Source organism: Zosterops lateralis (genome assembly GCF_965231275.1).
Source record: "Zosterops lateralis genome assembly, chromosome: 28".
NCBI lineage: Eukaryota > Metazoa > Chordata > Aves > Passeriformes > Zosteropidae > Zosterops > Zosterops lateralis.
The window spans coordinates 4,389,716-4,406,009 of NC_139788.1; the positions used below are offsets into that span (position 1 = coordinate 4,389,716).

A 16,294-nucleotide genomic window follows, 5' to 3' on the forward strand; every position below is an offset into this window, starting at 1 on the left:
GCAGAGCAGCTTTAAAAATGCATTCCCACAGAACCAGCAAAGACCAGCTCAAATCCCCCTGACCTTGCTTCTATCCCTGCACAAACCCACTCAAGTCTCCCCTGCACTGGGGTCTGAAGGCTGGCAGGTGTTAGCTGTACCTGCAAACCTGTGGATCTTGGCACTGCAGCAAACCAGCAAAAACACTTTTAGACAGCTCTGGAGTAGAGGAATAGATGACACACCACCAGCAGCACTTTTGTGCATCAGCAGGGGAGCTCTTGCCAACACTGAAATAAAATTGAGCAAAGCCCCCTTCCAGCAAGCACAGCCAATCCCCCCCACCTACAGCAGCGAGTTCAGCTGGTGACAGACATCCTTGATTTGATTCTGAGCAGGACAAGGATTAGTCAAGAGAACACAACCTCCAAAGGAATGTGACTACAGCCAAAGTCCCCTGAAAACTGGCACAGTGACACGCTTTGTTTAAAGCTCAAAGACTCTGAAGACAACAACCTTTGACTTTATCCCCCATCCATAAACACCCCTGGAAGCTTCACCTTCATGAGCACAGCCTGAGACACAGCTTGTGATCCCAACCTCAAGGCCACATCCAGCAATAGACTCTTTTTTTGCCAAGTCACCCTCTGCAATAGTGTTTACACAGCGAGAGGTCTGAGCGTGGCCCACCACTAAACACTGTGCAGGCACCAAACAAATCAGTGCCTCCCAAACTTTGGTCCGAGTTTACAAATCAAGGCTCTTCTGTACAATTAGGGCCAAATTTTTCTCACTTGCACCCTTAAAAGCTAAGGGAGAGAAAACCACATTGAGAGAGGTTCACCCTTCCTACAGACAGTGTGAGGTGATGGAGGAAGCCCATATAGGGCAGCCTATGCTTTAAATCAATGGTGGGGATTAATCCTGATGGATTTCAGACAACCAAGTCTATGGCAACACAGCTCTAATTAAGGGGTTAACTTTGGGGTCTTGGTTAACTAAAGAAAAACCTTTAGGTCCTGGCAGCCAAAGCTTTTAGCAGCAGCTTTGTGGAGCTGAGAGTGAAAAGGTTCGAACCCTCAAGTCCAACAGCGCTAAACTTTACCCAAGTCCAATGATCTTCTCCTAAAAGTGTTTCAAAAGGCACCGACTGCACAGAAGTGCCAGGCTTGCACAAATCGACCTCATCAGTATGCACCTTGTTTTGCCCCATGACACTCAGCAGCTGTGGTTAATTAGTCCTTGATAATGAATTGCCCATCACACTGCACGCAGCTGGTAGGTGAGTGATTCCTCACTGTGCTTTGGAGTCAGGATGCCAAAAGCACAAACACAAAAGAATAAAGTTAACAGTCTGTTTACCCCTTCCCCCACTCCTCCAAAGCTGCTGCCAGCCAAAGGCTCAGGGAAAAGAAATAATAAATCTATTTCCAGGGTTCAGCAGAGAGAAACCATTTGGACTGCTCTCAATTTTCATATCTTTGCCACCAGTGCTTCGTGTTATTTCTCTCAACTCATTCAAGTTAGGAGATGAAGCCTGTTCTTTTGGCTAATAGCATTTAAAGCCTCTCTCTTGAGATAATTAGCTCTCCCTCCCTCATCCCATCCTCAGCAGAAAGAGCAGAGACTCACCAATAAACAAAGAAATTCAGGCAGTGACAACCAGGGCATAGCTGAGACCAAAGCTGCCTATCACCTCCCTATCGCAGCACAGCTGAGAATCAAATCGAGTGACACTACAAGCAATAGAAGGAACAACACAAGAATTTCCACATTAAGGGCTTCATCATTTTGAAGTCAGGAAAACAGCAACTCCTCATCCACAAGGAGCAAAATACCAATAGGCAATCACTGGTCACCTTCCAACCATGACAGATCGTCCTGAGTCATTCAAAATCAACAGATAAGAGCAAGAATTGGGAAAGCTGCAGTTTTTTACCTCTGATTCCAGGCCTGTCACCCAGCCATTGGCAAATCACAGCAACCTCCACACCTCTGCTCCTACTGCCATATACAGCAAATCCTCTGGGTAGAGGAAAAATTAAAGGCAGTCACCACCTGGAAAGCACCTCTGCTGAAGACTGACAAAATCCTGCCAAAATATTCCAACTCCTCCTGTGGAATGTGCCCTCGGATTGAGGGGCACAGTTTGGAAGGAGTTAAAGCTGCAGACACGGGGATGAGCAGCCAGGCTGGGCTGCTGCATTCCTTGCCTAACCATGACCCCACTGCAGCAGGGAAGAACTGGGAATAGTTATCACCACAGCACTGACACGTCAGCAAGAGCGACTAATTAACTGATAAAAATAGATCTCTGAAAAGGCTTTTTTCCCCCCTCGACACAAAGCCGAGGCCCAACGCTGCCACAGTTGCACATCCATTTGTTTTCCACAGGCTCCAAACTTGCCAGCAAAAAAATAAAAGCACTCCCGTACTCAGAAAAATAAACTCACATGGCACTTGTGTATAGAAAATCATTGCTAAAGAGAATTAGGGAAGTGATTATGAATGACCCGGAGCATTCAAAATCAGTTCCCTAATGGGAATGGAGGCAGGAGCAAGATGACATCTTTGCCCCCAACAGCCCTATCAGCTTCCCTGCAGCCCCAAGTTCCGGTTTTGCCTGAAAAATGACATGTTTTGAGGTAATTCAAATGATCCCAAGGGGATACTTCAGCTTTCTTCACTTATGGCATCACTGAGACCAGGCAGAAACACACAGTTCTGTTTTAAGCTCCCTCCCCCCATGGCCAGACACAGGTTTTGTACAGCTTTGTTAGCTGAATATTCATCACCAGCTAATAAACCTGCAGGAACCACAGTCTCAGCGATTTTTAATACATATAATGCTCCTACACACGCCAAACACAATGAAATTTGATCAAAATAGAAGCCATTTGTTTAAATACAAATGATTTGGCTCTCAAAACTGTCATCAAATTAAAGTGGAAATCAAATTAACCAGTGACTGAACGAAGCAGAAGGGTGTGTAATCACAGATCACTGATCCAGCAGATGAAAACAGGGATGCAATCACATCCCCCTGGTCTGTGGCACTGCCCCATGCTCCCAACAGGACTCCCACTCACCTCCCAGGACTGGAGTGTGCTCCGTGCCTCAGACACAGCTCATTTCTTGGTGATCCACGAAGAAAACGTTCCTTTGCAAAACCACTCTGATACATTATCAGATAACAGAGTATCACCGTGAAAGGACACTCTGACACATTTGAACCCACCTTGACTGGGGACAGAACTCCACAGCCATTCCCAGCGCTGTTGGCAAGGGCAGGTTTAAACCTACTCTGAATGAGAAAGGAGTTTTGTTGGCAAGACTGTCCAGATATTCAGCTTCAGCTACTGTAACTGTGCCAGCCCTGACCCTTACAGTCAGCCTCATTTTGGCTCTATTTTATCCTTTTTTTGCAGTCTTCACAAAAAAGGAATTTAAACCATATTAAGTTTACAATCTTAGGTGCTGTCTGCTCTTAAAAAGCATTTTGGATTCATTTAAAAGGCCTGTTTGAAGAGCATCAGGCATTCCTGAGGAAATCGCAGCAGGACAAGGGATCTAATTACACTCCCCTGCATCTTCTGCAGCACATAAAACTAACTCAGCTGAACATCCTTCACCCACCAAGAGAGGACTAGGGAAACTTCATCAGTCCCTTTCCCTGATTCTGGAACAGGAACATCACAAAACTTCAAGGTTAACACTCACTTCTGTACAATCCCAGGTTTCTTTAAGCAATAAAGAAGCAATTATAAGGAGAAGAGAAGGCTCCTAGAAAAATCTCACTACAGCCTTCCAATACTTGAAGGAAGATCATAAAAAGGAGAGCGACTTTTTATACAGGCAGAAAGTGACAGGACAAGTGGAACAGTTTTAAACTCAACAAGGAGATTTAAATATTGGGTTATTGGGAAAGAATCCTTCCCTGTGAGGGTGCTGAGCCCTGGCACAGGGTGCTCCTGGATCCCTGGAGTGTCCCAGGCCAGGCTGGACAGAGCTGGGAGCAGCCTGGGAGGTGGAAGGTGCCCCTGCCATGGCAGGGGGTGGTACAAGAGCAGCTTTAAGGGTCCCTTCCAACCCAAGTCATCCTGGGATTCTTTGACTCCCACTTCTCTTTCTAGGCTTGTAGAAGCAGCATTTAAACATCCTAAACCTTAAGGAGCTTTATAGTTCATTTCAGCTTCAGCTGTGCGCCTTCTCACATAATTTCCTTTTTTTTTTTTTTTTTTTTTTTTTGCTGTATTTCAGCACCAGAGAAGGGCACCAAGCCCTCGCCTACCTCCACCTGGACAAACACGAGCCAGTGCACGGCACAGAGGTAAATAATTCATCTGCGTGCAAACAGGGAAAGAACAATTAAGCCAGAAAGCACAGCGGGGACGTTTCAAGTTTCAGTCAACATTAAGGCAGGAGAGATCAAACAAAGAAATACCAACGGGACTGCCTCAGAGGGAACTTTGGGGAAGCTGGAAACACTCACAGCAAGGCACAGGAGGGCAGCAGGGACGGAAAACCGGGTTTTATTGTAGCGCCAGCCCGAGCCGGTCAGGGGTTCGGAATCGCCCTTCGGAGGACAGAACTCCGCTCCCGGTGCTCAGGGCCGGAGCGCGGGGCGGGTCTGACCCGCGGGCCGAGTCCCTCAGAGCTGCTCCCCCGGGACAGCCCCGGCACGGCCCCGGCCCGTCCGCGGCATCCCCGCTGCCCCTCAGCGACCGCCGCCTCTCGCCTCCCACCCCCGTCCCGAGTGGCTGGCCCCGGGCAGGGGGTTGGCCCCGGGCAGGGGGCTGGCCCGGCCGAGCCCAGGTTATCCGGAGCCGCCCGTTCGTCCCCACGGCGGCGCTCCCCGGCCCCCGCCCGCCCTTACCTGCCGCTGCCGCCGCCGCCGGGACGCGCCGCCGGAAGCTGCGCGCGGTGCATGCCGGGAGATGTAGTGCGGCCGGCGGGGCCGGGGCCGGGCGGGAGGACACGCCCCCCCCAATCCCCGGGACGGGCACGGCGGGATTTGGGGATGGGGGAGCTTGGAGTGAGGCTTTGGGGGCAAGGAGAAAGAGGGGGCTTGGGGCAGGAGGTGATGGGGTGCTGGGGGAGACGGGAGGGAGGCTCTGAGCGCAGGAGTGACGGGTCAGGGGGTGGAAGGAGGATGAGACTTTGGGGTCGGTGGGGTTGTGGGGCTTTGGGGAGGGGCTCGCTGGGAGGTTTTGGGGTTGGTGATGGGTGGCTCGTGGGGGGTTGCTATAGGGGGTGATGGCGTGTAGGAGTGGGGCTTGGTGCTCAGAGGGTGACCCGGGTCATGCAGAGTTGGCGTGGGGGGCGTTGGGAGGGCTGGGATGAGGCTTTGGGGTTGGGGTTGGCCCGCAGGAGGCTGAGATGATCCCCTGCGTTACGTCGGGGGTGGATTTAGCCTTTAACACTCCGGCAAGCGAAAACTCACCCTGAAAACCCCGGGGCTCCGCAGGGAGCTGCGGGCACAGCCCCGCACACACAGCACAGCCTCGTCCATCAATCCCTGCACAGCCCCAGAAATGCCGAGTTTGCAAAGCACTTTGGGCTCCATCAGTCTTAAAGTGCTCCTTCAGCACAGATTATTATTATTGTTATTATTATTATTATTATTATTATTATTATTTCCTGTTGCTTTGATGTGTGTTAAACACCATTAACACATTATGGTTTTAAATTGAGGGCAAGCGTAGTGGAACAAAAAGTAGCATCTATTGGGATCGTAACTATCAGCTACAGGTAGGGAGATTATTAACTCACCTGCCCTGCAAGACAACAGTGAAAGCTGCAGCTAAATTATATATGTGTGCACAAATTGCAGGCTTTGGTTATGCAGCGGGTGAGGAATTTATTGGTTTATAATTGTGACCAACTGAAAAAACAAAGGGGGTTAAAGTGATGCCATGACCCAGGTTATGAGCTAAAGGAGATCTCAGGTCTGGCTCAGCTCCCCCAGGCCCCCACACAGTGTTCTCTGGTACAGCACTTTGCAGGGGCTCTGCTGTTATCTCCACCAGCAACTTTGGTACAACCAGTAAAGCCCAGGGAGCCCTGTCCTCCTGCCTCAGTTTCCTCAAGAAAAGCCACCTTCAAACCTCTTTCCCCCAAAACAGAGACTCTGCCTTATAAATCCCCAGCAAACTCTCACCAAGCCTCCCTTTAGCCCCACTGCCCTCCAGGTGCCTGCTGAGAGGGGCAGCACAGCAGGTCCTCTGTGGCTGCTGAGCCCAGAGGGTCCCAACCAGCCCCAGAGCCAGGATTGGCTCCTCAGGCACACAGGGAAGCACCTTCCATGCAGAGCTGGGCCCTCCTCAGGGATCTTATCAGCAGTTTCCAGGGGTTCCTGCCCACACCCTGATAAGTGCTGGGCTCCACATTATGGGGTTGGGGTGTCCACAGTGCTGCTTCTGCAGCTCAGCCCCATGGCAGCAGTGCATCAGAGCATCCCATGGGACACCCACAGTGAGATCAGTGTCATGTCTAAATCCTGCCTTTCTAGGAAGAAGTTACAGCCTGGAAAGATTGGAAACAGTCACCACAAGGAGAGTTTACTGAAGTCAAAGCCATCCCCCTCAGGCAAATGGGGAGTACTCAGACCTCCCACATTCCCCCCTTGGACTACTCAGGGATGCTCCCAGGCACTCCCAGAGCAGCCAGACCCCTGCACTCTATACATGCCATACAGGATTAGCCCCTGGGCTGACCAAGGGGGAACTGAAAATGGAAAAAGAATTAGAAAAGAAAACTATTTTATTTTTTTTTCAAACAAGATAAATAGCAAAATTACAGAGGCATTTCCTTGCCTAGTCAGGAGTTAATATACCCCAAAAAATATAGAAATAACTTAACTGGAGCTATGATTCAACAGCCAAACCAAAGGTGGTGATGCTGCTGGCCCTGGATCCCGCTTCCCAACAGGCACCTCCATGGTGACCTGTGCTACTGGGAATGCTCTGGCATATCCAGATACAGCCCTGGTCACTCCATCCCACCCTGCCACCCTCACAGCAGGAGAGGGGCTGAGGGTGCCTCATGCCCCAGCACAGCTCCCCACCTCAGCCCCTAAAGCTGAGACAGTGGAGATGTGCCAGTGGTTGGAAAACAATGCAAAAAAGGTGTAAAACACACTCAGGTATCCCTACCCTCTCCCTGCTCCTGCCCTGGCACTTAGGTTAAAGGCATTTCATATCCCAAACTGCAGGGGATGAGGCAGAAAGGTGGGGAGGGGGTGCCTGGGCAGCACCCCCACCAGCAGCTGTGTCTCCCAGCATGGCAGGACCCAAAAAGCAGGGATGAAGCCCATGATATCCTCTAGCCACCTCTGGCAGGGAGACAGTCCTCTTCAGTGGCAGCCTTGGTGCCAGGACATGTCACAGGAGTGTGACACCAGCACTGTACCCACAGACATCCCAGTGTGGCTTCACTGGGGCTAACCCCAAAAAGGCACGGAGCAGTAGAGCACTCACAGCTCTGCCAAGCCTAGGGCAGCACCTCGGGGTCTTCCCAGCACTGGCAGTTTCTTGGGGGCTCCCCTTTCCTGGGAGAAAGCGCAGGGAAGCTCCCACTTGACTTCCACAGCTCTAAGCCCGTTAAGCAGGGAGACAATACTCCAGACAAATTCTCAGGGTTCCAGCTGCCCCTGGCCTTTCCCAGCCAGGGCAGGAGGAGGAGAGAGAAGGCAGCTCAGGTCATGTAGCGGGTGACAGCCCTGAGGGCGTAGAGCAGAGCTGCCTGCATCCGCGCCTCCAGCAGGAGCAGGTTGATGTGCACCTGTGGTGAGAGCAGAGTCAGGGCATGGGGCCAGCACCCCCAGACACCCAGTCAGGAGGGGAAGGGATGGGGCAGTACCTTCTCTGAGTGTTTGAAGTGCCTCCAGAACTGTGTGTAGATCTGCTTGGTCGTCTTCTCTGGGTAGCAAGCCACTGTCTTGATGTAGATCTTTAAGTTGCGCTCCAGGAGCTGGTTCACCTCCCCATAGTCGTAGTCGTCATAGCTGGAGAGAGGAGGAGGATGTGTTATTCCAGCCACAAGCCTTGTGCATTCATGGAATTGTGGGATGGTTTGTGTTGGAAGGAACCTTAAAGCCCATCCAGTCCCACTCTCTGCCATGGGCAGGGACACCTTCCACTATCCCAGGGTACTCCAAGCCCTGTCCAACCTGGTCTTAGACACTCCCAGGGATGAGGATTCCTCCTCTTCTTTGGGCAAACTCTGCCAGAGCCTCAGCACCCTTATAGTAATATTTTACTAAATTCTCCTTTTCCAGGGTTGTTCTGAACCTCAGCCAAGCCTGGCAACAGCATCACTTTGCCTTAGGGAAGCAGCAGCAGCTGCTAACCAAGCTCTAACCAAGACCAAGTCACTGGAGTTCCTCCTGGGCTGTTCCCAAGGCAGAGAGGAAACTCCAGGCAGGTTTTGGGGACGTACCGGATGCCAAAGACGCAGTGGACATAGTTCCAGATGGCCCGGCGCAGCATGGAGGTGTCCACACCACAGTGCATGGCTATGGTGTTGTAGGTCAGGTTATAAACCACCTGGAACTTCTCATCCAGGAGCTGCCCCACGTCCGGGTACAGGCGGTTGATCAGCGAGTAGCCGTGGTCCTCCCAGGTGTAATCCTGATGGAGAAAGTATACAGGGGTAGGGGTTTGCTGGGGAAAAGTGGGGTCCCTCTGTCCTGGTTTCAGGCAGGCTAATTAAGAGTTAATTTCTTCTCAGTAGCCGTTCCAGTGCTGTGTTTTGGATGTGGAATGAGAAGGGTGTTGGTAACACACTGATAGTTTGGGTTTTTTGCTAAGTTGGGTTTATCCTGAGTCAAGGACTTAATTCTTCTTTTTCAGGCTCTGCCAGTGGGAGGGAGCATAGCCAGGACAGGTGACCAGAGCTGACCACAGGGGTATTCCACACCAGAGAATGTCATGCCCAGTATATAAACTGGGGGAAGTTACCTGGAAGGGCTCAATTTGGGTTTGGGAAGGGGGATCTGGCATCAGTCAGCAGGTGCTGAACAATTGCATCGTGCATCGCTTGTTTTTTCCTTTTTAATTGCCATTGTTATCATTATTGTATTTTACTTTATTTTCAATTATTAAACTGTTCATGTCTCAACATACAAGGTTTTTTTTTTTATTTTCCTCCCTGGACTGGGGGGAAGAAAGTGGGGGCTGAGTGAGCAGCTGTGTCATGTTTTACCTCCAGCTGGCCTTAAACCACAACACCCTCCAAAGCCAGGGACATAAGGTGGGGTCTCTGCCTAACTTGACACTTCCCCCCAATTCTCAGCACTTGGTTGCTCAGCTCCAGCCCTTCATCCACTGTCCCCAATCCTGGGAGCAACCCTGACATAAGCAGGAGAGACCCCCCAGACCTGAGCCCCACCTGAGCACCCACCTGTGCACGGAAAGTGGGGGGGGCCTGCTCCCCCCGCCGTGTGAAGTCCTTGTATCCAAATTCAGGGTCCTCCAGGAAGCAGCGGATGTTGGACTGCAGGGAGGGATCCAAAATATCTACAAGGCACCAATGCAGTGGCTGTGAGCCCAGATGGAGTCAGCACTGCACTGGGGAGCTGGTCCTGCTCTCCCTCAGAGATTCTGGTTCCTTTCCCCCTTTTTGGGTTCCCCTGACCCATGGGGACCTCCTGCCCCCAGACAGTTTCCCCCCTGCGCCTCCTCACCTGAGGAAGGGACCAGCAAACTCTCTGTCTTCTCCAGCTCGAAGCGTGTCGCCATCTCCTCCTGTGTGACTCCTTCCTCCTCCAGCTGGTTTTCCTGCAGCAGCTTCATCCTCTCCATCAGCACCTCCAGCTCCTGCATGGCATCTGTGCCCTGGGGAAGCACAGGGCAGGGTCAACTCTGACCCTGTCGACCAGAGGGGCCCCTGAGCCCAGATCTGCTGGCACTTGGGGGAGCCCCTGGGCTGCTCAAACGACCATCTCCCTCTGGCTTTGTCCTGCCCAGATTTCAGCAGCTCCCTTGACCCACCCCCAGGCCTGGGAGGAGGAGGAAGTCCTGTGACTTAGAAGGTACTAAAGCATCAGCTGTTCCCAATAAAGGCCACAGAGATTCTCCAAGAGCTGGGCCCCTCTGCTCTGGAGACGAGACTGGGAGAGATGGGGGTGTTCAGTCTGGAGAAGAGAAGTCTCCAGGGAAACCTCAGAGCCCCTTCCTGTGCCTAAAGGGGCTCCAGGAGAGCTGGAGAGGGACTGGGGACAAGGGCCTGAAGTGCCAGGACAAGGGGAAATGGCTTCCTGCTGCCAGAAGGGAGGGATAGATGGGATATTGGGAAGGAATCCTTCCCTGTGAGGGTGCAGAGGCCCCGGCAGAGCTTGCTCAGAGAAGCTGTTGCTGCCCCATCCCTGGAAGTGTTAAGGGCCAGGCTGGACAGGGCTTGGAGCAATCTGGGAGAGTGGAAGTTGTCCCTGCCCATGGTAGGGGGTAGAACAAGATAGGCTTTAAGGTCTTTTCCAATACAAGCCTATCTATGATTCCCAGGGAAAGCCCCATAAAGCATCCAGCACCCCAGGGTACACTCACACCCCTGCAAGGCAAAGCCCCTCTTACCCCAGAGCCCCCCACGGTGTCATCAGAGGTAGGGCTGCTGTCGCTGTGGGGAGAGGGGGCCCAGCAGTTGTTCTCCACATCCTGCTCCTCCTCGGGTTTGATGCCACAGCCGAAGACAAAGGACGCGAGCGAGTGGTAGTGGGTGAGGAGCACCAGTGCCTGTACCAGCTCTGCCAGCGACCAGCTGTCCTCCCCTGGCTTCAGCAGAGCCTGCAACACACAGCAGGCCTTGGAGAGACCCCCAGCCTTCAGCTGTGCACCCAGCACAGCCCAGTGCTGGGGCAAGCCAACAGCAGGGATACAGCAGCGTGTCTGGGAAGTGCCTCACCTATGGGGGCAAGTCACCCCTTCCCATCCCACTGACTCCCTCAGCCCTGAAAGGGTTAAACCCTGGGGGCTGTGCAAGCAGGAACGTGGCCCCTGGGGTCAAACAGGGTGTTTTGGGGGAAATCTGTGCTGGCAGCATCAGCTCTTACCTCGATGTGCTCCTTAGTGATGAGCCAGGGCCGGTGCGCCAGCAGCTTGTTGATCTCATTGAGGTTGCGGAGTTTTTGGGGGGCACAGTGCAGCCCCCGCAGCCAGGCTGGGTTGCCCCCCACTTGCAGGAACTCCCCCATGTGCAACCCCACCAGGTAGGAGCAGCGGTGCCGGGCTGCCGCCTGTGGGGAGAGCCAGCAGTCAGCCCCCAGTCCTTCCTGGGGGACCCCCACCTGTTGCTCTGATTTTCAGCCTTCTGATGACTTTGCTTACATACTTTTTCTAGAGTTTCTCAAAACAAAGTAGATTGTTTTCATATTTCTCTGTGATGAACTTCTGAATTGACCATTGGGGTCAGAGAGGTGTCCCTCCTTTCCTCCAATCTTTGATCAATTCCCAAATCCTATTTAAACCCCAAATCATAATAAACTAGCCCTTCTTTGTTCACTTCAACCTGACGGTGAGCGTGTGGTTCTTTCGTGTCCCTAACAGCAACACCCACCCTCCTTGAAGCCCTTAAAGAAGCCAAGGCAGGGAGCCCACTCGATCCACATCGCTCCTGGAGGATTTTCCCTGGCGACACGAGCTCCAGACAGGGGGATTTTCCCCCTCACTATCAGTGCCAGTCTCCAGGGGTCCTGGAGGGAGGGTGTTGGGGTACCCTGGGCAGGCACCAACCCCAAAGGGGCTTCCAAGCTTTTGGGATGTCAGATCAGAGAGGGGCCCATCTGTGGGGTCCCAAATGCCTCCTGAGCAACAGTGCTGGGACCCCGCATAGCACCCCGTGTCCCCACACCCCCAGGGCCCCACTGCTCACCATGATGGCGATGTAGTGGCGCTTGTGGTAGGGCAGGGGCCCGTCCATGCGCAGCAGGAGGTACTGGGTCTTCCAGAAGCTGCTGAGGTACTGGGGGTGCAGCCCCATGACCATGGCGACGTGATCCACCCTGCCTGCCGAGACGAAGGCCCCGAGGAGCTGGTGCAGGCTGCTCTCCCCACCTTCCTGCGGGATCTGCAGAATGAGGAGAAAGGGGAAGTCAAGGGCTGTGAGCTGTAGGCCCTCAATCTTCCCAACATCCCCCCAAGAAGCAGGGCCCAGGCACCCAAGGGCACCAAGCCAGGATTCTCACCCCATTGGAAGCGCCCCGCCGGAAGGGACACCGCCGGTGGCCCCCACTGCCCGTCTCCCTGCCCCCAGCCCTGGGGGGCTCAGGGTGTTTGGGGGTTTCCATGACAGATCCCACACAGCCCGTCCAGCTCAGCCCGAGAGTTGGGTTATTTGTTTGGGCTCTGGAGCTCAGGGGAGGAGATGGGGCCGGCCCCCCAGCAGTGACGACACCACGGCGCTATCTCTGCCTGAGGAGGAACATCTGGAAGGGTGAACGTGGGTGCTGAGATAGGGCTCAGGTGCCCTGGGGATTTCAGAGCAGAAGGTTGGGGGGCGGGCAGGGCAAGGGTGTGGGTCTTTGCATCGCAGGGGAAACACAGATGTGTCTGGATGAGTGGGGAAACTGAGGCACAGGCAGGACAGGCAAACACCAGGGTCAAATACAGCTGTTCCCCCAATCTCCAGAAGGACTCCCCCACAATGCCACAAGGATCAGCTCGGGGTGGGTGGCCCCTCTCCACCCCTTCCTCAGCATCCCACCCCCACTAGGCACCGGGGAGTCAGGAATCCTTCCTGTGCCCCCACCCGGGAAGCGTGGAGGAGACCCCCAGCAGGGAGGAGACCCCCACCCAAGTCAACCCCCATTGCTTTACCTCTCCCAGGGGAATGAAGGCGCTGGGGCCCCTCGCCAGTTCCCGGGCAGTCTTGATTCCTCTTTCCTAGGAAGGAAGGCGCAGCCAGGAGTCACCAGAGGCACGGAATATCCCCGTCAGCGTCACCGGAAGGGGTGACTCAGGCAGACACCCGGCACGGGCCACGGGGCCATGGCCCCCACGCCCCTCGCGTCAGGCTGGCAGCTGATGAAACCGGCCTGGGATGTTGCTCCGCTCCCGGAGGCGTGTGACACACCGGGACAGCGGGGCTGGCCCCACGGGTCAGGAGAGGTGACACCGCTCCCGAGCCCTTTATCAGCTCCCTGGGAAAACAGGGAGATACGGGGATCCCGCAGGACAGCGGGGGGCAGGAGCAGCACGGCCACGGCACTGTGGTTACCATCGCCAGCAAAGACACGGCCTCTGGGGGTCCCACTAACCCCTCCCTGGGCACAAAATACCACTAAATATCACCACTTCCCCCCCACCCTCCTCCAAATTCATTACACAGTTAATCCAGAAACGAGCCCTTTCTTACAGGGATTGCCCCTGCTCCAAGCACAGGATTGGGGTCCTTTCTGCCCCACACTCCTCACTCAGGTCTGGAACCAGCTTTAGTTACTGGGTGAACTGGACGAGCTGCTCCACAGACCCAGAGAGGGGAACATAAGGGTATAATTCAATTCCCTGTGGAAGCAGAAGGTGCAGCCTGGCCCCTCTCCTGAGCAGGAAAGGGGTGCGGGATGGCAGAAGTGAGCAGAGCAGCTGTCGGTGCAGCCACACGCTCCCCATGGGGCAGGCAGTGGGACAGGGCATGGGAACACAGCCCGGGCAAACCCGGAATGCCCCCATCCAACGGCCCCCAGGAGATGCTCCTGCCTTGAGTCACCATGGGAGCACTGAGGTGACAGCAGGCTCAGGCTCCTGCTGCTGAGCTGGCTCCTTGGTTCTGTGCTGACTCAGGGTTTGAGGAGAAGAACTGTCTGATGGCACAAGAGACTCCCCGGCCGGGGACGGCAACAGACTGAGGCAAGGCAAATCCATGGGACAGACAGCAGGATTTCCAGCCAGCTGGAATCCCAAAGCCCAGAAGGAACCAGGGTTCCCAGCACAGCCATTGCTTCACAGTGACATCTCAGCGTGACCTTGGAAGGTGAATTTAATCATTCCTGCAAGAGGCTCCTCGTGTTTTGCTGTTAAGGAATCCCCGGGGTGCTGTGCTTAATCCTTGCTGTGCCACCACCAGATAAGGTATCCACTGATGGGAATCAGAATCATGGAATAGTTCAGGTAGGAAAAACCTTCTGAGATGATAAAGTCCAGCTGTTACCCCAGGACTGCCAAAGCCACCACTAACCCATGTCCCCAAGTGCCACATCCCTGTCTTTTCAATCCCTTCAGAGTTTTGGACTCCACAGCTTCCCTGGGCAGCTTGTGCCAGGGCTGGACAACCCTTTCAGTGAAGAATTTTCCCCTAATATCCAACTTCAACCTTCCCTGGTGCAAACTTCCCACTGGTGCCAGTGCTTAGTCAGTTGTGGGGAAACCATCCCTGATAAGGTGAGGTTAAATAAACATCAGAGCCACCCCGAAGAATGGATGTGCCCCTCCTAATTGTTCCTGCCAAAAACTGTTCCTGAGGGACAACAGCAGCATCAGGGTCACCACTAGTTTCACCCCAGCCTGATCAGCTCCAGAGCACTGATTTCAGGTTTGACTCATGTCAGGACAAGACTGAGTAGCTCCCTGCTGTTCTCTGCTGCCTGTCCCACTCACTGTCCCAGTATTTCCAGCTTCCAGCCCTCCTCTGGAGTCATCATCCCACTGTGACAACTCCCCCAGAGCAAAACCCCAAGCTGTAGAGCAATTCCACTATCCCTGGGGAAACCTGGTGGAAGGGAAATGCAGGAGCAAGAGAAAAAAGGTGGTTTTTGTTTTGGTTTGTTTTGGGTTGTTTGTTTGTTTGTTTTGAGGGGGAAAATAAGTCTTGAAAATAGAGGCAATTCCCAGCTTTTCAGGATACTCGAATGTTGGCAGACTGATGTTGCAAACCAATCCAGTTGTTTGGGAAGGTCAAGCAGATCCTGCAAAGCTCCATGGACACCCCAGGACCCCAGTTTTCCACACTGGACTCCAAATGCATAAGCTCTGGGCAACACCATATTTTTTGGTTAATCAGAGATCCTATACCCATCCTGAGAACAGCAGCATGAGCCAAACTACAGGACAGAGCCCCTGAAACCCTCCAAGCTCCTGGCAGCCCCTCACCTGCCCCAGCAGGAACATCCCATCACCTGCCTCACCTTCCCCTTGTGCCCAGGCCATGCCTGTAAGCTCTGCCCGGCTCCCAAACATATCCCAGCTCCTGGAAGGCTGGGAGACCCAAAGGTGTCCCATTCCAGACGCCCCAAGTGCCCCCTGCCCGAACAAGGCCCCGTGCCCAGGAGCTCCCAGCGCCCCCTCTGCTCCCCAACACCCCTGGTGTTATCCTCGCTGCACAGCGGATGAGCCAAAGGGCTGTTCCTGCACCCCGGCCGGATTCCGGACATGTCCTGGCTTGTCCCTTCCCTGCAGCCGGGCGGGACGGGGTGATGTGCCCAGGCAGGGGCCGCAGGTCAGGGCACACCCCCAGCGCCCCTCCGGAGGGACCGGCGGGCTGCCCCCCGTGCGCGCCCGGGGATGGGGCGATACAGCCCGGGAGCCCTTACCTGGCCGCCCGGCCGGGCCCCGCAGCCCCGGCGCTCCTCCGGCCCCGCGGGGCGGCACGGCGAGCCGGCGGCCAGCATCCCGGGCCGGGCCGAGGGGAGCGGAGGGCAGGGGAGGGGACAGCCCGAGGGGACAGCCCCGGCCGCCCGGCCGCCGCCACCCCGCGCTCCGCCGCCGCCCCGGGCCCCGCGCCCGCCGCGCTTACATAGCACGGCGCGGGGACACGCCCCCCGGCCCGCCTCCACCAATGGCAGCTCGCGGGCGTGACCACCCAGCAACAACCGGACCAATGGCAATGCAGAGGCGTGGCCAAGGCACAGACATCACGTCTACCCAGAGCCAACCGCGCTTTCCCGACCCTTGAACGCTGGGAGTACTGGAAATGTGTCCTGGGATTAAAGGGAAAAGAAAGCTGAGGGAAAACACCTCTCAGGTGAGGCCTCGCCTGTCGTGCGGGGCCAGCTCCGGGCCCCCAACATCAGAAGGATGTGGAGCTGCTGGAACAAGCCCAGAGGAGCAGGCTTTGGGACAAAGTGCTCCAAAGAAGGCTGGAGACCCTCTGCTTTGGAAAAAGACCGGAAGAGCAAAAGCTGTTCAGCCTGGAGAAGAGAAGGCTCTGGGGAAACCTTAGAGCCCATTCCAGTGCCTAAAGGGGCTCCAAGAGAGCTGGAGAAGGACTTGGGACAAGGGCCTGAAGTGCCAGAACAAGGGGGAATGGCTACTTGTTGCCAGAAGGGAGAGATAGATGGGATATTGGGAAGGAATCCTTCCCTGTGAGGGTGGTGAGCCCTGGCAGAGTT

General features: G+C 54.7%; 2 protein-coding genes across 3 annotated transcripts in view; both read right to left on the reverse strand.

Moving 5' to 3' along the window:
- The window catches only part of PHACTR4 (phosphatase and actin regulator 4), a 62,628-nt gene extending 57,735 nt beyond the window's left edge, over window positions 1–4,893 (reverse strand). The window contains exon 1 of one of the 2 annotated variants that reach the window (XM_083879472.1): window positions 4,856–4,893. The gene's annotated coding sequence lies outside the window, so the exon portion shown is untranslated. Of the gene's footprint in view, window positions 1–4,471; window positions 4,550–4,855 lie in introns of those variants that run through there. The other variant, XM_083879474.1, reaches the window with a different exon arrangement.
- Window positions 4,894–6,723: 1,830 nt separating this feature from the next.
- SESN2 (sestrin 2) lies at window positions 6,724–15,658 on the reverse strand. The gene is made up of 10 exons (XM_083879479.1): window positions 15,497–15,658; window positions 12,789–12,854; window positions 11,845–12,039; window positions 11,027–11,209; window positions 10,551–10,760; window positions 9,665–9,815; window positions 9,382–9,497; window positions 8,419–8,609; window positions 7,840–7,984; window positions 6,724–7,761 (listed from the first exon to the last, which is right to left on the reverse strand). The coding sequence occupies exons 1-10, from the start codon at window positions 15,572–15,574 to the stop codon at window positions 7,675–7,677; spliced, it is 1,422 nt and encodes a 473-aa protein (XP_083735605.1). The 5' UTR covers window positions 15,575–15,658; the 3' UTR covers window positions 6,724–7,674.
- Window positions 15,659–16,294: the final 636 nt, after the last annotated feature.

What these genes read in the sequence shown, in the direction of transcription:
- SESN2 (XM_083879479.1), bottom strand. Translation starts at nt 15,574, where the DNA reads ATGCTGGCCGCCGGCTCGCCGTGCCGCCCCGCGGGGCCGGAGGAGCGC. An exon ending in CACTGCGTCTTTGGCATCCG is followed by an intron (nt 7,985 to 8,418) that starts GTACGTCCCCAA and finishes TCCTCTCTCCAG; the next exon opens with CTATGACGACTACGACTATG. An exon ending in ACTTCAAACACTCAGAGAAG is followed by an intron (nt 7,762 to 7,839) that starts GTACTGCCCCAT and finishes CTCTCACCACAG; the next exon opens with GTGCACATCAACCTGCTCCT.